General features: G+C 35.4%; 1 protein-coding gene across 1 annotated transcript in view; it reads left to right on the top strand.

The window, feature by feature from the left end:
* IL1RAPL1 (interleukin 1 receptor accessory protein like 1) overlaps positions 1 to 21902 on the top strand; it is a 659198-nt gene that overhangs the window by 387767 nt on the left and 249529 nt on the right. The window contains exons 4-5 of the mRNA XM_005516707.2: positions 14128 to 14314; positions 15404 to 15557. Of these exons, the coding sequence (XP_005516764.2) occupies positions 14128 to 14314; positions 15404 to 15557 (341 nt within the window). The remainder of the gene's footprint in view (positions 1 to 14127; positions 14315 to 15403; positions 15558 to 21902) is intronic.

Raw genomic sequence — 21902 nt, 5'->3', positions numbered from 1 at the left:
ATAAAAATGGGTATGACATTTGCATTTCTGTTTAATTGCTGTGGAGTGAACATAAAAAGATAAGAGAGCCAAGAGAGCTTATTAAAACTGAAATGAGGGCAACTGATAAAAGAATATTATTTTAGTGGTGCTGCAGTCAGATCTGACACTTTCCCCACAAAAACAATCTTATTCAGGGATTTTTTGGTGAGAGAGGAAATAGGGATTATATAACAACCCTTTTCTCTTCTGAGCTACACTTGATGTACAGGATCTCTCCATGCCTGTATTTTAACTTGAGGGCCTCAGTAGCCTTGGGGATATTGAGGAAAACTATGGGACTTTTTTTCTGCCTTGCAGTAGCTTATTTTTTTCCCCCTGCCTTTTTCTTTTTCTTTCTTTTTAATTTTTTTCTTTTTTTTTTTCTTTTTTTTTTTTCTTTTTTCCTTTTTCTTTCCTGTGTCACATTACAAGATGCTGCACGTAGGAGCTCCTGATCCTCTACATGGCATGCCTCATAGCAACATCCCTGAATTTCAACCCATCCAATGAGATTTAGTAATTGAGAGTAATATTTAAAAGTATTGAAACCATGTTTCATAGTCTGAAATGTCAAGCATTGGGAAACACTAGTCTATACTGGGCATATAAATCAGTTAAGTTCACAATGAAAAGTAAAGTATAATCATATAGCTAATAACTTAGCTATAATGTGAGTACACAGAAAGGTACAGCTAAAGATATATAGTAATCATTTAAGTCAGGGACTTGGTACTTTTTGTTTTAATGACATTATCAAGGCAATTCTTTTATAAAGAAATTCGTAAAAATTCTCCTAGTTTTAAAACATTAAATATCTATACATAAATGTGCATATGCTGCATTCTGCTGCTTTTGAATAACAAAACCATCTTGCTGGCTGAAACCACCACTGATAATTTTACTTGAGACTTGAGTCTAGCTGTGCAGGGAACTGCAAGAGGGAAGTGTCTTGGAGGCCTATTCCTCCTCTGGTTGGGCATTTCAGCAGATTGTGGCAAAATTCTGCTTTGTCAACAGAATAAGCCAGTTCTGCCAAGTATTCAGCACAGACTTCAGTCACAAAGTAATGATGAGCTGTCACTGAGCTGATACAGGAACAGAACTCCATTGCACAGCTTTTTCCCACCAAAAAAAAAAATAAATAAAATAAATTCAATTCTATTCTCTGCAGGGAGATTCATAACTCCTGATATGAAAATTGAGAAAATCTGCTCAAATAAGTAAAATCTTCCCAAACCAGATTTGCTTTCATGTTTCCAGTCTTGCTTCTCTGGAAATAATAGCTTACAACAAATCTAAAAAAGAGGGACATTCGCCTGAAATTCAAGAGCTTTCTGGGACTATCTTATAAATAGTGACACAGCCTCAATTATTTCTAAACCAGTAGAACCACTGGATATGGCTTTCCTTCAAGTAAACATCTTGTTTAAATAATTGTGTATGCTGATACACTGCAGGAGGAATACACACAAACCTCACAATTTGTGGAATTAAGCCATTCTACTAGTTTGGTTTAGCTCCATGGTCTGAGCAGGAATAAGGAACAACCATGTATTTTATTTCTACTGAACCTTTGTCTTGCTGTCACAGATAAGATTCATGTGCTAATAATACTTTTAGGTGCGAGTTTGGTGTTGGTTTGTTATGATTTTTCTGCAGTTCCTGTGTTTACTGTGAAAGAGTAATATCATTAGCATGCATTGTGAAATAACTGAAAAACCTAAAAAAACCCACATATGAATCCAAGAAAGCTATTCTCATACTGTTTTCCTATGAGTGTCTTTTACTGTGTGAAAGCAACTGGTTTTATAATTATTTTATTTTCATATTCTATTTTAATAGATTGTTTTTATGCTAAAGGGATCCTGGAGTAACCCTGATTCTTATCAGAGCCATCATATATCAAAATTGATGCTTACCTTTATGCAGCAATATATTTGAACATATTTTTGAGCTCTGGCCTTCTACATGAAACTCCCATGTTTCAGATATTTTGACTTTAGGCCAAATGAGCTAATTCATTTTCTGATTTAAACATACACAAAATGTAGAAAATTTCTATTTATTGTTCCATTTTTCATAGCACAGCTTTCATTTCTGAGGCAATTTACATTTCATTATACATATATGTATGCATTTGATTAACAACTGTACTACAGTCATTGGTATTTTGTGACATGTTCAAAAATTATCTATTTAGAAAATGGTTTAATAAAATAACAGAGAAGTTGGCAACTTAATGTGAACCCTTAAAGAAGGTGCAAATAAACTCTTAAGGGCCAAATAAAGAGGAAAAAAAAAATTATAGAAAGCATCAGTATTATGGAGTAGCAGTTGTTGATGCATAATTACAGTGGAAGATTTCCCATAACAAGCTCTGTTAAAAAACAAACAACTCCTAAGTGGCTCAGAAAGAAAAAGATACCTGATTTTTGTGTGCTTTCAGTCCCTGCTCACCACACAGTTTTTTGGTGACACTTGTAATTACTCTATTCTGAAATTTTATCTGGTATTTTTGATAGTATTTTATATTTCTTTTGTTTGTAGTAGCTCCAAAATGGGTTAGCTTAGGAGATAAATATTTCTGGTTTTTTCTTGAAAAAAAAAACAAAACTAATTTTGAGAATATTTAGGATTTAAGGAAGTTATACTGGTACATATCTATATGTTTTTAATTATTTATATGGCGATGTAAACATAATGCTTACATAATGTAGACAAAATCATGTCTGAAATATATCAGAATGGGGGTAAAAATGGTAGATAAAAGGAAATTAAAATTTCAGAGAAAAACCTGGTACAAGAAATACTGCTGTGAAACTAAAGTTTAAGAAAATAGAAGTTGTATATCAAATTTTTTAGGAAAGTGAAGAAACAGATTAGACATTTTGTGTGCATTTGGATTATAGAAAGTTTCAGAAAATCATTAGAAAACAGTATTACCAGAGTATGAAATATTCAATACTAGTTGTGATTACACTCACAAACTGACTGTTTCTGCCACAACATACTGTGATTTTTGAAGTCTTTAGATTAAATAGCAAAGGAAGGACAGTGAACAGTTTATAAAAAATAGTCTTAGGGAGAAACCTGATGGGATCTTTGCCGGAAGAGTGACTAAGTGAGCAGAAGAGAGCATTTATAAAGAGTGGCAAGGAAAGACCCAGCTAGGAAAACAAGGGATAGTGAGAAGAAATCACTAACTTGTCAAGAGTGTTACCCTGTATGGTCCTTGAGAACTGGCTGACAGTCTTTGTTTTAAAATTAATATACTGATACCTTGTCTGCTATCACACATGTAGTGCCAAGTTAATCAGACTCTAGCACCTAAAGATGATTGTGGAAAACACAAAGGTTCAATGAAGGGTTAGAGAAGCAGAGATGGGTAATAAATCCCCAGGACCTGTAAGCAGAAAACCACCCCATCACTTGGAGATGTTCCCTCCTGGAAAGGCATTTGCATTGAAGAGAGTGTGGGGCTTCTTAGGGGATGCAGGCCAGAAAAGCACTTTTTGTTTATGTAAAAAATATTGCTGAATGATCTTTTGAAGTGATTCTGAGGATGCATGAATCTTATTTAAGGGAAAGACCAGAGGTACATAGACCAATATGCAGGAAAGAAATGGAGTAGAATATAAAAGACAGGAGGATAATAGGAAAAGGAGCTAAAATGCTGTCCAGTGTAAAAATGCTGATGGTAGGTACTCTAGTTTGAGCTATATAATTTACCCCATCTTCTCATTAAAGGGCATTCCAGTTCTCAGTGTGTGTTGCCTCCACTAAGCAGGTGTTGGTGCATGCTGGTGAGCTCTGAGCTGGGGAGCAGGGTCAGCTGTCTGAGGAGCAGCAGCTGGTGGGCACCACAAACCTCATGTGCCAGTGCCAGAAGCTGGGGCAAGCAGTGGCCCTGGGCCAGCTCCCGGCATGGGAGGCCAAAGGCAGCTGCTGGAAGCACCAGCGGGGAGTGTTTGTGGATGAGTGTTCCACTGGCTGCCTTCAGCCTGATCAGCTGGAGGGGAGGCCCTGGGCTGGGTCAGCTCTGCAGCTCGTGATTTCAGCAAGCATAGGGAATGTGTGCAGGGGTGTGTGTGAGCAGCCTGTGAGCTCCTGTGTGTGTGTGTGCTCACCTGTGGGGTGCCTGAGCTTAGCCCAGCTGCTGGATGAACCTGGTGCTCGTGCTGCAGCCTCCCCTCATCCCTCTGGTTACTAAATCCACCTGACTCTAACAAAGACATCAAGAGCATAAGCAGAAGTCATGTTTCTGAACAAATGTCAAGAAAATTGCTATTTAGTTCAAATTGCTCTGAATATTAAAATACATGCAAATGGATATTAATTCATCCATGAAAAATGTGACAAAGTGTTTAATCAATACAGGAATTCACAGGTTCTCTTTGTTCTTTCCCAATATGAAGAAGAAAAAAATGTGACTGAAATAGATTGCAGAAACAAAAATAGAAACCAGAAAATGTGGTACATAAATGATGATATAGGTTAAGTTTTCTACTCATAAATCGTTTATATATTCATTCATTCTTTACCTATTGTAAAAACTGGTGGGAGAGTTTTGAGCAACAGTATATTTTTAAATGAAATTGAACTTTTTTATACAGCTATTCCTATATTTAGATAGTAGGGAATTTGTGGGTGAAGCTGGGTGACAAGAACAGCAGATGATCAAGCTGGCAGCACCAACCCAGCTGGAAGCTGTGTCCTGCTCTAGGAGGAAGCAGCCAGACAAGCCAAAGTGGAGATCCTGCACTTCTGACAAATGAAGTGGACTTTTCTGTGAGTCCACCACCAAGAAAAAAATATGTCTGAAAGGGATATGTCTGCTACTGTCCCTCCTGCATCTGTGATGGAAAGTGTTGTATAAAGACTGGCACATAAATGTTGCATCGTAGTCCAACTGAAAAAGAAATTACTTTCAATTATCTGAAATACATTTAAACTTGTACAGTTTATATTTTATGTTTGAAGTATGAATTAAAACGTGTAAAGCAAACCTCATTTTTGTAAAATGAAAATAGCTTACACAAGCACACTTGATTTAGGTGAAATTATTCAAGGCTTCTGTGTAGAAATGCTCTCATAGTTTCATAGTGCTGCTGTTCACATGAGTTTGGGTTTTCATGTCTGGGTGTTCTGGGTGATTCATGCTTCTGAGGATGACACGTAGCAGCAAGCTTGAAAGCTAAATCAAGAAATGAAGATATATAGCTGTAGTGTCTGGCACCTGCCTGTGCCTTATCCTCACACTCTGTTGTTTGGGCAGCCAATGCCTCTGAAACCTTTTCATTTGTCACATCAGAGTTGTTTACCTTGGTGGTAGATAATAACATGGGACAAATAATACTATAATTTCATATACTTGAAACTTGAGTCTGCTGAATTCTCAAATGTGTTGTGTTGTACTTAGGCTAAGTCACTGGAGATGGAAATGTGACATTAGGAGCGAAGGTATTGGTTTTATGCTGAGGAAAACAAGAATTAATTTATTTGGGGATTCTGTAGAACAAAGGAATTAATAATTCTTTAGCACGGGGTTACAACTCAGGCACTGAAAGCCTTACAAAAAAGAGTGTGTCCCTCTGGCTGTCCCAGCCTCCTCAATAAAATATTTCTAAAGATCCTCAAATAATGTTTACCTAAAATGGCTCACTGAGTTCTTTCTTCTTCTCTGTAAAGCTGATTATTTTTCTATAATTTCCCTTGACTGTATGGACATAAAGCTGGTGTTTAGTACATTTAAGGGCAGAAGTACAAACTGAATAGAAGCTCTGGAGGCTGAACTGAGAACACTTTCAAGGCTGGGCAGAGTTGGTAGCTCGGGTGGGTGGAAGTCCTTGCTTGCCCATCCATGTTTGTCTTCAGGGATGCTGTTGATATGAACATAGTGCAACTACTGGTTTATATTACCTGAGCTTTCATAACTCTGATCTTCAGCTACAGCCTGAAGGGTATCAGAATCACATTTTAGAGCTCAAAATTAGAGTGAAATAAAATGTTTATTACGTTGTTACAGATCACACTGAGGCAATTTTGGAAACTGTTTTGAGGTAAAGCTGTTTATATGAACACAGTCAAAAATAGTTCATACCTAAGTTTTCTGTGTCCTTTATGGTCCTCAAATGAAGGACAAATCCAGGTTGAGTTATATCCGTTTGTTTATTTATTTATTCCTTCAAATCCTGCTGCCTTTAGAAATTCAGGACTTCCTCTGAGGTCTTCAGCTGTATAAATTTCATAAAAATTTTTGCACATTTCTAAATTTTGTTTTAGTAGCAGCAGAAGCAGCTTTTCCAAAGGCTGACTTTTCTGCAGAAAAATGCTACTTTCTTTTGAGTTCTGCCTCAGTTTCCACACAACTCTTACTGAGATGTCATACTACTGTCTTTCTTTTAGTACTGTGAGTGGTGAGGAAGACTGACTGATATCTGAATTGTTTCTTCTCAGGAAAGAGGGTGTAAAACAAGTATAACTAAAACTGTAGGGGTTGGGGCTTTTTTGGGAGGGGGTTGTTTGGGTTTTTGTGAGGGGAGGCATATGGTGGGGGTTTTTGTGTTTGGTTGTTTTTGGTTTTTGTTTTTTATTTTTGTTTGGTTGGATTTTTTTTAAACAAAGGTAGAAGTCATAATTCTGGGAATAATTTAGATTTTTTTTTTTCATTCAGAATTGTCATGAGATCAGATCCCATTAGAGAAATTTTAGGGGTCTGGAAAAGTGTCATCAGTATGCTAGGAAACATTGAACCTAATAAATGTGATGAGTTCTTTATGTATCCCCATTTTTACTGGGTAGATATGGGAAAGAGTTATGGAGATATTTTCAAGAGAATCTTATTCATGCACAAATGTCATTCTTCTAATATCTATAATAAATGTTGTATTTGTTGGATATGTCTGTCCATATCTACCATTAATGAGTAACTTTTCTCTTCAGGAAATAACACACTCATGCAGAGTTAGCAACAGATAAATATCTAATCACTCAGAAACAAGACAGATACCTTCATGGGATATTCTTTATGCATCTGCTCGACAGCTGAACAGAAAACTAACTTAGCATTTGCAACTGAATGACAGGATTTGTCTTTATCTGAGAATTGTGTGAGTTCATCAAGCAAAGGGAGGGAACAAGGGAGAAGCCTTTTAGCAGAACTGCATTTTCAATGTTTTCTGTTTTAGTACTATAAAAGAAGGCCAGTTGAATTTGCAAAAGGGATGATTTGGTGATAAAGACATTCCAGTATTTGTTGACCTTCTGAGTCATCAGGATGTAGTAACACTCAATTCCTGAACACAGAGGCACAGCTGCTGGTGCACCATACAGTAGATGTAATTTTAAGGACCTCTACCTTCAAAAAGTCTGTATTTTTTCTAGTAATTCTCATACCAACCCTATTTTTTTTTCTGTCCTCTTTATATAATACTTGGGAAAAGTATTTTTTTGTTTAATGGTTCCCCTCCATCCCCTGTGAGTGAAAAACCATGGAGAAAACAGATGTTCTATGAACAAAAATATATTCAGCTTTGAAGGAAAACACTTGGGGGTTCTGGTGAAAACCAAGTTGAACATGAACCAGCAGTGTGCCTCTGCAACAAAAAAGGTGACTGATGAGCTGTGCTGCATTAGACAAAGTATTGCCAGCTCACCAAGGGAGGTGGCCCTTCCTCTTTACTCAGCAGTGGTGAGACCTCTGTCCAGTTCCAGACCCGCTGTTGCAAGAGAAGCACGGAGAGAGTCCATGAAGAAGCATGAAGGTGATAAAGGAACTGGAGAATCTCTGCTGTGAGCACAGGCTGAGAGCTGGGACTCTGCCCTGGAGAAGGCACAGGAGAATCTCGCTGACAGATAAACATTTCTGAAGGGAGGGTGCCAACAGGACGGAGCCAGGCTCTTTTCAGTGTTGCCTGGTGACAGGACCAGAGGCAATGGGCACAAACTGGAATACAGAATATTCCATCTGAACATCAGGAAACACTTTTCATCATAAGGGTGCCTGAACCCTGGCACAGGTTGCCCAGGAAGTTGTGGAGTCTCCATCCTTGGCAGTATTCAAAAGCAGTCTGAACACGCTCCTGGGCAGTCTAAGTGACTGTCCTCGATCAGAGGGGTTGGACAAGACGACATCCAGACTTCCCTTCTGATCTCAAGCATTTTGTGATTCTAAAAATGAAAGAAATGGAGGGAATAATGTAACTCTATTAGCTTGTAATTTTCGAAAGAGGCATTTCTGCTATTCTGGCATATGGTGCTAAGTAAGAGTATAAAAATTACTCTTCCTCAGGATCATTGGTTCCCAAGAAAAAGCAAATGCCATCATCTCCTGTATTACAAGCACGTAGTATACCTAGAGGCATTTCATGCTATGGTATTATCTCCCTACTGCAGTTTGTTGAAAGCTAAAGGGATTTTCATCTGTAAAGGTACACTTTTGCACAGCTCTTCATACTTCTGTCTCCTCTGGGAATATACATTGATCTGCTGCAGTGAAAACGTTCAGTATCTTACTGACACATCTCCATTCTAACACTTTATGATTCACTGGCCCAAAATGTCTTCACTAATTATAATGGGAAGCCTTGCTGAAATGTGTAGCTAATTTAGCACTAAATTTGTAACTAGCACTAAAACATCAAATGTGCAATTAAATTTAGACTAGTGGCAATTCATATTTTACTCACCCTATATGCCTTGCACAGTACAATGCTTTTTTGATTTATTACTATTCTTTTTAACTCTAACATTTTCACCTGGAATCCATAAGTGCTATTCTCTGAATTTCTGATACCAAATATTTGAATAGAAAGTTATTTTTAAAACTGAAATTTTCTCATATTAAATAACATATAGATATACTAATAATATGCTTTTAAAATTTTTATATAGTAACCTTCTTGAATCACATACCTCTAGTATTAGTTTTACAATTATTGGAATCCACAACATACCTATATGACTGGTTTATAGACCCATATGTATAGACTTATAGGCACATTTTCTCTGTAAGAAATCTTTAGCTTCAAATAAAAATTTATTTTGATTTATATTCATATACTCTAGGAGTGCAGACAGAGTTACATTATAGGAATATTTTTTTATAACTGTACAGTAGGATTATGGACTTTTTTCTTTTAATGTATCTGAAAGGAAGCTTTAATCTGAAAGAAAATGTTTGATGGGGAAATTAGGGAAATGAGTTAATTTTATGTAATTTTGCCTTCCATGTAAATGCCAGTACAAGCTCATAATTAAGGGTATTGTCAAAATTTTTTTTGAGTATTTTGTTGTAAGAAAGTGAAGTTTTATTAAATTGTGGAAATCAATATCAGATTGGTTCCAGTTCTCATAAAGAAATGTTTCACTTTGACATTAAAAAAGACAGAGATCATAGAGAAAAATCAATAACATAAAAATTTACATGTCTTTTTTCTAGTTTACCCAAAAAAAAGAAGCTTTAGAATATTATAAGGATGAGAAAATTTAATTTCCTTTGTAAAGGCTAATTTTTATTTAATTTTTATTGTTTAGAATATCACTAAAAGGCCTTTCATATCAGTCTCTAGCTACCTCTTACACAAGGAAAGTATTATTCTAATGCAGTTAGACTTTGCATTTTGACATTCTCTTTTGACAGGTTTGGAGTGAAGGGGAAATTCAGGATGGCAGTGCATACCACTTGTGTCAGAAAAAGATAAAATGTGAAGGTTTGGCTTCCAAGTATGGAAGCAGGCATTAAAACTGAACAATACCTTGGTGTGTCTAATTCAAACCTATTGAAACAAGTATCTTGCAGAGTATTGATATTCAAATAGTCCTGGAGGCTCGTGTGCACTGGGTTATTTCATAGTATCATGCACATAATTAGGTGACCCTTGAGGGAAGAAATCAGTGCTTATGTAATTCAATTGAGGTCAAAAGCAGTTTCCAAACTGGGTCGGCCCCCCAGGGTATGGAAGCAGCAGAAAATTTCTAAGGCACAGAGGAAAATTCCAGTCGGCTTCTGTCCATCTCCTGCCACTTTTCTTCTCCTTTCCCCATGCCTGAAGCTCTGCCTCAGCACTTGCAGCTTTGTTGGCTCTGGAAGCTTTGTGGAAAAGGCAATCTGTGATTTCAGATATCACAGCCAGCGAGTGTGGGAGTCAGCCATTCCAGAGCTTGAGGGAAAAAATCAACAAAAAAACCCAAATAACAAACAAAACCCAAATCCAATGAAAGAGAATCCTGTATATAAAGTTTGTCAATTGATTTCCTGAATGAATGCTCCAGAAGTCACTGGGGGGGCAGTGACCTGCTGGGGCCATCAGATCCGGCCAGCAAGGGGACCTCAGTGGACAAGAGTTATCCTGGCTGCCCCGCAGTACCCTGGCCTTTCTCCCTCACCACGTGCCCAAAGCCTCAGGCATGTCCTCAAAACACCCTGCTGCTATGTAGAGGCTTTAAAAAATTTTGTATGAAAGTTTAAAAGTTCACAAAGAGCCTTTGGGGCCACAGGCCAAGAGCACGAGCTGATTATTAGGAACGTGTTTTTGTTTCTGCCTTGAATGAATTCTTTCCTCTCCAGCTTTCAGGCATCCATATAAATGTAACAGAAATTACTTGGACTGAAAAAGGACAAAATTGTCTCTGCAAAATCATGAAAAAACTAGTTAATGAAGTCAACAAAAGTTTTCCCCAGAAATGTGATGGACCATTGATAGAAAGTGGATATGGGCATCAATGGCTAGGTTTGTTTATTAAAATTTAAAATAAAACTGCAAAGGAAAGAGTTTTCTGACTTTCTTTTAAATGTCCATTTCTGCAGGAACTGGAAATTAAGTTAGTTTTCCAGCTTAGTTGGAAATAAAGTTACTTTCTGACTTTGTATGAAGAGGAGAAACATAAGAGAGATTTTCTGGCCTCCTGTTTGCTCTCCAGTGTTTTTATTCTAGTAAATAGTATAATGGGCAAAGCACCAGAGTGGAGAAATAACAGGAATAGTCTCACTTTCCCTTCTGTCATGAACAGGGATGATGAGGGATGCTGCCTGGATGGTACTGAGCTGTATAAATCTTTTACTGAGCTCTATCTGGTGAGGCTAGAGACTGAGAATTACATCAGGTCTTTTTCTGAGGGAAAAAAAGCAGAATTTTGTAGGTGCAAATCCATTGGACCCATTTTAGAGATGTATTTATCAAGAAACCACGTTTTAAATGCTTAATTCTCAAAGAAACTCCTTTAAATGTAGATGGGAATATTGCAAAAGCTAAAGTTCAAATAAGTTATTCTTGCTCTTTGTGTGTTCTCTCTTCCATTTTCCCCCTTGTGTCTCCTTTTCTCCTTTTCTCTCTAACAAACCAGCTCCTTTAACTTTAAGATAAATTAAATGGGTTTGTTGTCTTAAATAAAAACTGCCAAACAGCTTTTTTCATCCTATTTTTGCATTTTTTACTTTTAGATGTCGTTATTTTAACACTTGAAAATCTATTGAATAACAGATGAAAGTGTAAACCTTCACTTTTATGTACAAAAAGGCTCTAGCTAATTTTTTACTTGTGAATATTTGTGACTGGTAGATTAGGAAAAAAATAATTTAGTAATTTTTCACCTCTTCTTATTACCATGTTCAGGAAAAAAACAAAGGAAAACAAATAAACAAAAGAAACACCCCAAAGGTATCATGTGATAAGTGAGTTAAAGCACAGTTAGTATAGCAAATACTGGTTTTTAAAATCCCTTAAACTCATGTCGTAGGGTTTTTTACTTCTTTTATTTACTTCATATCTGGTCCCTCTAGTAAGAGACATATGGAAAACTTTCTTGCTTCTAACACAGGAGCATTTTTTACCCTCTGCATTATGTGCGTGCTCCAGAGGGCTCTGCTGCCTGCTACTCTTTCTGTTGCCTCAGAGGATTGACATCTACTGTATCCTTCATTCTCTAGCTGTAATCAGCAAACTCATCCCCTCTTTCTTCTTCTTCATTCCTACCTAGGGACTATTTAATTTTCTTTCTCTCTTTCTGCACTGTGAGTCCATTTTCTTGGCTTTCTTATCACATACTCTTGATGTTGCTCTGCCTTCTGTACCCACCTCTTTGGGTTTTGTTTCATCCCAACAGCCTTGGTTTCTGACACAGAGCATGAGATGAGTCAGACTGACAGTGCAGTTAGTATTTAGAATTGAAATAAGGAAGTCTGTGTCACCAGTGGGCATCTGGAACTGTGGGTTGTTTTAATAATTCTTTGGGCTTTTGAAAGACAATTCAGTTAGAGAACTCAACTGACAAAAATCCACCCAAAATTTTTCAGTACCTTGTATCTGACAGTTTAGAAAGATCCACTTTAAACAATGAATTTAAACATTCTGAAATATTTCCAAAATGCTTCTCTGATGGAGCAGGAAGCCTTAGCTGCATCTGCTAAAGGATCTGCTGTTGTGATGGAAACTTGGATGTGCCTCAGACAAAATTCTGTCTCTGGCAATTGACTTTGTCACTGTTGCAGAACAGAGTTCTTTAGTACATCAAAACATTTAATCATAATTTTTGAAAAATTCACTTTGAATATTGAAGGATGCCTATGCAAAAATTTTACTAACCTTGTTTCTTCAGAGACTGGGAAGAAAGTAAAATGTCCTCCCTTTTTTTCCCCTGCCATGTCCTTCTAGAAATATATAAATAATGAAATTCAGTAGCATGATGAAAACATGATGGTTAAACACACAGGGAAGAATTAAAGAAAATATTTAAATGTGAAAGTTGCATAGCCAAATGGCTTCTTACATACTGTTCCTGTCATCCAATAACAGGACAATTCCATCTAGTTTAGTCTTAAACCTCAGAGTTTGATGAATTGTTCAGAACCTGTATCCAAGGAATGAGTCTTCCAAGAAAAAGAAAAAGCATTTTACCAATTTGGAAAAACAGAATTAAGTGACTTTTTATGACATTTCAAAGACACATGGTAAACAAACAAATAAATAAAATATTCCAAGTAACACCATAATGGAAAAATAACACAATTTACACTAATGAAAAAGTATTCTTTAAAAAGTGAGTGATTTTCAATTGTATGTACAGGTAAGAACGGTAATTGGCTCCTTACCAGCTTAAATGCAGCAAGAGTGATCCATATTCAGTGGATCCTTTATTTGATTTGCAAAAAGCTTGAACAACTTTATTTGCTTTATACAGCTAAATTCTCGAATGGTAACAAATTATACTTGCTTCTTCATTAAAAGGAAATAATTTTGTGTTTGTTTTCCCTACAAGTCCATGAATTAGATTGATAGCTAAGGGTCATTCTGCTCAAAAATTTACATTTCTAAGACCACTCTCTAATTGGATAGTTACTTACAAGGCTATATTTTCTGTAGAGTTCTGAACTGTAGAGTTCTTTGAATTAAGTTTTCTTATTCTTTATTCTTAAGTATTTCTATCCCATCTTGTTGAACAGGAAAAGGAATCAGATACTAGGAAATTGATCTTTGAGATTCCGCCATGTCTGATACAAGTCCATTATAAATAAGCAATCAGCTCATAGAGGATGAGAACGATGATAAGGAGGTGAATGTTTCCTCAGTGCTCTCTGCAGGACCCTCCGTCAGAAGGCCAGGGGTAAAATGCATTTACAGAACAGTAGGAGAGGAGTCTTACACCATCACAGTGTGCTCCCAGGGAGTACTCAACTCATTTATACTCTCATTTGCTCCCCACCTGGAAATTCAAATGAAAAAATTATAAAATCATTTCAAGCGGTTTTGCCTTTTTGCCTGATTGAATCGCGTAGTGGAATGTCTCTAGCTGCCCCAGTTACCAACACCCAGAAACAGATGTAGTAACTAGTTTCAGGAGAGAACACAAGCTCATGAAGTCTGTAGGTAATGCAGAATATTTTGTCCTGGGAGTATAGGCATTGAAGGGTGTGGTCAACAAACTGGCAATGACTTAGACTGAAACATCCCTCATTCTCTAACAAATCACAAGATTGTTTTTAATTAATGTCTGTAAAACGTTACCACTCCCCATTTAGGGCATACTTATCACTGATGAATATGTGGCTCTTGGTGTGTTGCTCAAGTTCCAATTTATTAGACTTTTCTTTCTATTTTTATTGCATTACAGAAACTCAACCTACTGCATGAAAGTGTCCATTTCGTTGACGGTGGGTGAAAATGACACTGGACTCTGCTACAATTCAAAGATGAAATATTTTGAAAAAGCTGAACTTAGCAAAAGCAAGGAAATCTCATGCCCTGAAATTGAGGATTTTTTATTTCCATTTAGGGAGCCTGAAATTCTGTGGTATAAGGTAAGGAACACAAGAGATTTATACCTTCAAATATATGTTATTCAATGTTCTTATGATTCTCTTGATCAAAATGTGTTATGAAGCTTGAGTTGTTTTTAATTTTGTCAAGAAAAAGCAACAGGACCAATGTTAGAAAAGAATGAGCTAATTGAGAAATTCAAATGCTTCCTTTAGTTAACCGTATGAGATATCAATATATGCTTTACCTGAATAAACAGCTTAGTTTTGCAGCATAAAATTCAGCAAATACTACCAAAACCTCAGTTTCTACATATTTTTTACATACTTAAGGTTATATTTGCAAATATATTGTTTTTTTCAATAACTTTATTTCAATACTGTGTAATGCTCTCTAGATCATTACTTAAGGGCCAGGTTCTTGCAAGTGGTGTTGCCTGTGGGAAATGCAGTAGAATTAATTATGTTATACAAGACTGGGCTATCTAAAAAGTAAAATTTTGTGGCCCAGAAAGATAACATCCAAATTAACTGATAGTATATCTAAGGTAGGAGAAATGTAGCCAACTATTTGCTTATTCTCATCTTGGATTTTGCATCTGTAATAAAATACTTTTTCAGATTAAGAATACAATTTTTCTTGGTTCAGAGAGCTTTGATTCTAAGATGGTTTTAGAAAGAGATATATAACACTCTTTTATCTCTTCATTCTCATCTTCTCTTTCTCTACAGTTTTTAAATATAATTTTTAAAATTAAATACAAAGAAAAAAAAAATTCCCCTGAAGCCTGAGTGGCTGGTAATATAAAAGTCATAGATTGCAGACATAAGTGTAAAGCTAAATAAGTGAATTAAATATGAGCCACTCAGCAGCTGTTAAAAAAAAAACAACAAAAACCACCAAAGGAATCAACTCCCTTTTCTAACCAGAGGCATAAATATCAAATCAGGTGATAAAATTAATTTTAGCTAACATCCAAATAGACTGGGTTTTTACATATTTAGTTTATGTACATTTATAGCTATCCTGGGCTCTCGCCTAGCCACCTTGACTTTGGGCAGTATTGTCCACAGTGGTTCATTTCAAGTGTAAGAACACAATCCCTGAAGTTTCATATTCTGTTTAAACAGGAATGCAAGACAAAGACATGGAGATCAAGTATTGTGTTTAAAAAGGACACTCTTGTCATTCGGGAAGTTAGAGAGGATGACATTGGAAATTACACTTGTGAGCTAAAATATGGATTCTTTGTTGTCAGAAGAACTACAGAGTTGACAGTTACAGGTAATTTCAGACTTTTTCTATCTCTTATATTTAGAAAAAACCCCACTGAATATTATGTTTCAAGTTGTGTATTTTTTGCACACAGCTTTGCTGTGTACCTAGGTATGAATGGTTGATACATTAAAACTGTCCTGAATACTTCGCAGTGGTATCTGTAATACCTTGACAAGTCTGAGTTTTGTTCTGTTCCAAAAGCCTGTGGGTTGCTCGTGGTGTGGGTTTTTGGTTTTCAGTTTGGTTGGTTTTTTTTATTTTTTTTTTTTTAGTGGAAAATTTGGTCAAGGAACAAATAAATTCAGAAAGCATGACCTCTTACAGAAAAAAACCCCAAAACACTATGTCTAGCATACTCTGCCATGTGATTAAATTACTTGAGACATAAAATAGATGCAGCAATAACTCCACAGTACCAGCTCTAATTGTCTTTGAACATGAGAACAGCTGTGGCCACAACCCAAGAGCAGTAACTCTGTCCCAGTGAGACCATTGCAAGAGTGTGACAGGTGCTTGAGCAGCACATGAGGAGGGACAGGAGAATTTCCCCTCTGTTATTCTCTCCCCACTTTCTCTAATTCATAGTTCAAGAACTTTCTGATCTCAATTGTCATGTGCTGTGGTTACCAATTAATCTATTTTGCATTTGTCTGATTATATTTTTAATCCATTTAGTCTTGGCTTCGAAAACATTTTGAAGTATTAAGTTCCACTTAGTAATTATGTAACATGAATAAACTCTATAATTCAGCAAACAGAAATTGCATAAGATGCATTTAAACATAACCTGCTTTTAAAACTACCAGATCAGTATTTAAAATCCATTATCAATGAAAACAAAATTTATGCTGTAATAGTAACATCCATAGCAGCAGAACAACGTTAAGAATTGTCCATTTAGTTTTCAATTTCTCACCAGACCTCTAACCTCCATTTTACAATTATGTAAAGCATATAGCTGAACATACATGTAAGGGAAAAAAATGAGCTTTCACAATTCCAGGATTACAATGGGAGTCAGGAGTACCTCATGAACTATGTAATTCTGTGTAGTTTCATGGTATATTTCCTAAAAAAAGGCAGAATGAGGATTTTCCTGGCAACTTAGAAGTGAACTAGATCCATATGGTTGACAAGGAGGCTTGCATGTATAAGTTCTTGCACCCTCAAAATATCTAGTAAGCCAAGAAACAAGTCTTCCAGAATAATAACGTGGGCTGTTTTTGATCATTTTTTAATCTAATATAGAAATCTGAGGCACAGCAACAACTAGTAACACTCTTATGTTAAGCATTAGGTTGAATTGCAACAGTTTCCTTCAGTGGTGAAAAGTTTGTTTTCTCTTTCACAGTATCACATTTTCCCTCCGCATTAACAGAAATGATAATCAATTGGGAATGCAATTTTCCACTGCTGGAAGTGTCTGGAAATCAAATTGTTGATGTTGTTTTGGGAGACTCAAGTAATCAATCATATGTATTTAAACTCAATAACCAGAATCCTCTTTGTTGATGTATAGCATTGGTTTATTTGGTCAGTACAGATAGGCAATTACTGTTGAGTGATTAACCTCATAATAAACGTCCATATACTCTTTTTGATTGTTTCTGTTATAAAGAGAGCAGAGTAAGATTCTTCAAGTGTGTGATTTATACCAGAATAATGTCAATTACCTTTTGAAATATTTGATACCTGGATTTCAAGAGTACGTATTTACTGCATTATTAAGTGATCCCTTCTGTCCCTTTGATTGGTGCTCCACTGCACAGAAGTATTTCAACATACTGACAGAAGAAAGGAAGGAAAAAGTGCTTTTGAATCAGACTCATGCTACTATTTGCAGGAATAGTTTTGAAAAAAAAATGTAATTCATCACTTGTAGTGTAGGTAGGAGTTCAGTATTTAATATATAACTAGAAAGAGACAGAAAGAGACTTGGCTGATTTTGATGTGCTAAAAATGAATGAATTCATAGGAATAGAACTTTTCCATCTCCACCTCTGCAAGCCCCAGCAGATTTAAGGACAACCTCCAAATTAGTAAACTCCTTTAGTAGTACTATGGGTCTTCATATTATCTTCATAATATTATGTGAATAAACAGAACAAGCAGATAGATTCACCCACAGTACTAATTTTTGTTACACCTATTCCTTACCACCTCTTCTCTCCAGGCAGCTGTGGGCAATCACCACTTAAGGATTCTTTTCTTTCTCCTACACAATGGATTTTGTCAGAATTGCTGTCTCTTTTAGGGAAACCTGCTGCTCTTACAGATTATTAACTATGGATGTAATTATAAACATGTTCTTTTCAATATTGGTGTTGTATATTCTTGTTATGATAACCTCTGTGCTTTGCATCTTAAATATCTGTGTGCCTCATATTGAAACATGGAATGGCTCATATTCTGATTTATCATTAAAGTTGAAAAATAAGAAGGGAATTCAGATATTTTGAAAAAGACAAACCTCACTTAATAGACAGAATCCATCTCTTCTAAGAATAGCAGTTGAAAACCCCTAAGCTATGGAAAAAAGATAATTTTCTTTCCTTTTAAAAAATGAGAAAAAAAAAATTGTCCTTGTTAGCTTAAAGTATAAGTACTCAATGCCACCTTGGGTCCGCGTTTACAGTACATCTTTGCAATAACAACTATTACATTGTTGTGTTTCAGGTTTTTGGGGTTTTTTCTTTGATCTTAGTGAAAATTTATTTTTTTTTGTTTGAAGATCTGTATCTCACACTGAAAAAAATATTATTGTCTAAGTAATTTGAATCACTTTCTTTATTGTTCTGAGACAGGACCTAGAAATTCCCTGTTTTGCAAAACAAAAAACTGTACGTTGATTATTTTAGTTTGTAACTAATCAAAATACTCACCTAAAAAGCATAATTGGTGGGTTTTTTGGTTTGTGGTTATGCAACTACACATTTTAAAATGTCCCACAATGTGCAGTCATTTGTAGACTTTTATACTTCAGATTAAGAGGTTTTATTTTATATGTGGAATTTTAATTAAGGCATACCTGCTGTCTGACATAATTAAGAGTGTGTTTAGTATTGTGAAAAAGAATCCTATTAGAAAAAAAAGTATACTGTTATTTTAATCATAGTGAACAACTTGGGTCAAAAATACTTTCCTTCAGTGATTTATTTAAATATTAGGTTTAATAATATTCTTTTTTGACTTATAGTACTGAGGCTTTTGCAAACTCCGATTTTGAAGGGTTTACTTCAGGTCAAAGGAAGTCCAGCCTGTGTCTGAGACAGAATATACCCATCCCCACTGCAATAAAATAAAGTTCTCCATCATGAACATCATAAAGCAAACAGATCCCATCAGCCTTGCAGCTGGAACTTTACTCATTCTGTTTTAATTTTAAGTATTAAAATACTTTTTCCATTCTGTCAAAAGCAAGAAAACCTTGTACCTTGCAGATGGAATCAGAGCTGGTCAGTGAGTTCTTAATCCTGAAGCCCTTCCTTACAGATGCCCTTTGTATTCTATATTCAATGATTAGTTGAATTAGGGAGGACTTCTGCTGGAATGAGCACAATTTCAGATTTACATGTTCCAGCATGTTTACAATCAAGCTAGAGGAATAATAAATTGATAGAGTAATATTTTTAATATTTAAATCCAGCCCGCTTGGTTTAACAAATTTTTTGCAACAATCTTGAAAATGCCAGTTTACTCTTTCCATCTTCACCCATTACTTTTTTCATCTTTAGGTATTTTTAAACAAAAAAAAAAAAAAAAAAAGGAATTAAATTTTTCTCATTCAGTTATGCTGCCTAAAGTGTGGGTTATGTTGAATAAGTTTTGGCTCTTTTGGTTTCTGACAGGTTTAGTCATCACTAGCATAATGGGAAATCCTAAATAACTACATGTATGTATGTATTTTTAGAGCTGATCACTGTAAAAATAAATAGTATGGAGAAATAATTATAATTGAACCTATATACCTATAGGTATATACCTGGCCTCACAGCTCAAAAATGTGGATTTTTATATACAGCTAGCCACTATATATTGTGAATAAAAAACAAACAAAAAAAAAACCCTGAAAGGGACACACACACACATACTTGGAAGGTTATAGCCTGCTTTAAGTGGACTGTGTTTTAAATGTATAAGACAAAATGCTCACCATTTCTTTTCCCCAAAAATGTTGGCTTCAGTTTCTTCCAGGTGTGCTGCTCTTTCTCATTCAATATATCAGAATGCAGAGAGGGGCTGCCATAAGTATGTTCCTCATTCTTTTTAGCAGGCTCATGGTGAGAAAAGCATTAAAGAACAAAGAGAGTTGTTCTGTAAGCATTTAGAGCTTTAGCACAGACTCTGCTTGGTTGCTGAAGTTAATGACTGATATGAACCATATTGAATGTACCCAGTGACTCCAGGATTTAGCTGATCCTAATAATTATCAGAGCTGTTGTTCATTCCTTTTGTTCATCATTTATTTAATTCAATTCCAGAACATACTCAGATAGAAGTTCTATTTACCATTATTCTGTTCTAGGACTAATAAAATATAAAGCAAACAATAGAATCATTATGAAAGCAGCATGTTCAAAACACTAACTTAGCATTTTAAAATGCATTAAATCCTGTAGTTTTAACAAATTTATGTCTGAAGAGTGGGATGAATTTTTTTTTTTGTAAATTGGAAATGAGTGATTTTCTTTTATAGTGCAATCATTTTAATGCACCTGAAAACACGGGCCTAAATTAATTTCCTGTGTGTATTTGAGTAATAATAATCAAAACATTATGTCGATGTTTGATAAAATATTCTCTTGTAAATGATCATTTAACATATTTATTATAAATGGGTTTAGAGGGTTACTCAAAACCAGACTTATATGAAGACAGCAGTGAACAAAGCTTTATGTTTTTTACTTAAAGGAAGAGCAGATGATGTCATGTACTCTATGTTATAAGTTCAAATGATGAATTAGAAAACCAGCTTCAGCTGGTTTAGCCAAAGAAGAGATGCAAAAGTTAAAGGGAGAAAAAAATTCCAAATTAATTTTCAAACCTGCTGCTGGTGACCTTTTGACATTTCTTTCTTCGTCATATGCTGAGTTGGGATGCTCACAAAGACAAGTTTTAATTATTAGAGATTATTCCTATCACAGTTAGGGTAGTAACTCTGATAGTAGGGTACTAAGAAGATCCTCTAGATAGTAATTCAAAGAAGTAGGCAAAGCAGGGTGGTCAAAACTTGTCTAATAAAACAGACTCTATGGGCTTTAGAAGGAAAATTTTCTCTCCCTAAAATAAGAGTTGACAAATAACTTGCTCCCTTTGGGAGATGTGTTTATATGCTCTTCATTCTGGACAATATTTTATTTCATGCACAGGATGCTGCTCTTTTTCTGTTATTTACCAAAAGTCCTCCAGGATGTGGCGACGAGTTGATGATGCAGTCATCACTTCTGCTGGAGTCCTGCACTCCCTGTGGACAACCCGGTGACAGTAAAAGTTAGGCATTGTGTCAATAATTGGTAAAAAATAGAAAAAATCTTAGTCCATAATCAAAATGAAAAATTCAAATTAAATTAATAAATGGGACATTATGCAAGAAATGCAATGCATTACTGTACATACTGTTGTTAAATTTACAACAATTTTGCTTATTTCTAAGTGTTATTATAAACCTGGTGTCTTTTAAAATTTATATTAACTTTTTGTTCCTGAAGATGGTTTTTTTTTCAATTTTGGCTTTGTGTGTAAGATTAAAGACTTAAAGACTAAGGTAAAATAATAAGTCCAAACAAATTTGGTTTTTTACATCAGTGAGGGGAAAAAATATAGGGAAATGACATTTCCAAAATGAAAGTTTGTTTGTGTGAGTCAATTTCCCTATCTTCATGAGTCATATGAGAATACTGAAATAAAAACAATGCGAGTGGATGTTGTTACCAGGATGATTGTTTCAGTTCAGTGCAGTGAGGTTGTTAAGATGAACTACATTCTGCTGAGAGAAAGAATTTGCAGCAAAAGTTTATCACAAAAATATTTTAGTGGCTACTAAAGACATAAAAGACATATAAACTTGTAGTTTAATAATAGCTCACAAAATTAAATAAATCTGTTGTTAAGGCACCCAAGATGCTTGTTAAACTACCTTTTAAAAAGTAGATAAATTACATTTAATGTTAGTTTCACGTTATTGCTACGGAATCAGAAGACTTCATTTTACTTTTACATTCCCCTAGAGTATGTTAAATCCACCAACACTGTCCTAACTGAGCATCTGGCATTTCCAAAGCTTTTCTTATAGTGCTTTAGATAATTTATATGTACAGTGGGGTCTCCCAGGATGGTACTTTAATAAACCAG

This window comes from Pseudopodoces humilis, chromosome 2 (assembly GCF_049639895.1).
Source record: "Pseudopodoces humilis isolate 2021_Gansu_Grassland_sample_001 chromosome 2, ASM4963989v1, whole genome shotgun sequence".
NCBI classification, from domain to species: domain Eukaryota; kingdom Metazoa; phylum Chordata; class Aves; order Passeriformes; family Paridae; genus Pseudopodoces; species Pseudopodoces humilis.
Note: the sequence above shows the minus strand (reverse complement) of the source record. Positions and strands in the feature narration are given on the sequence as shown.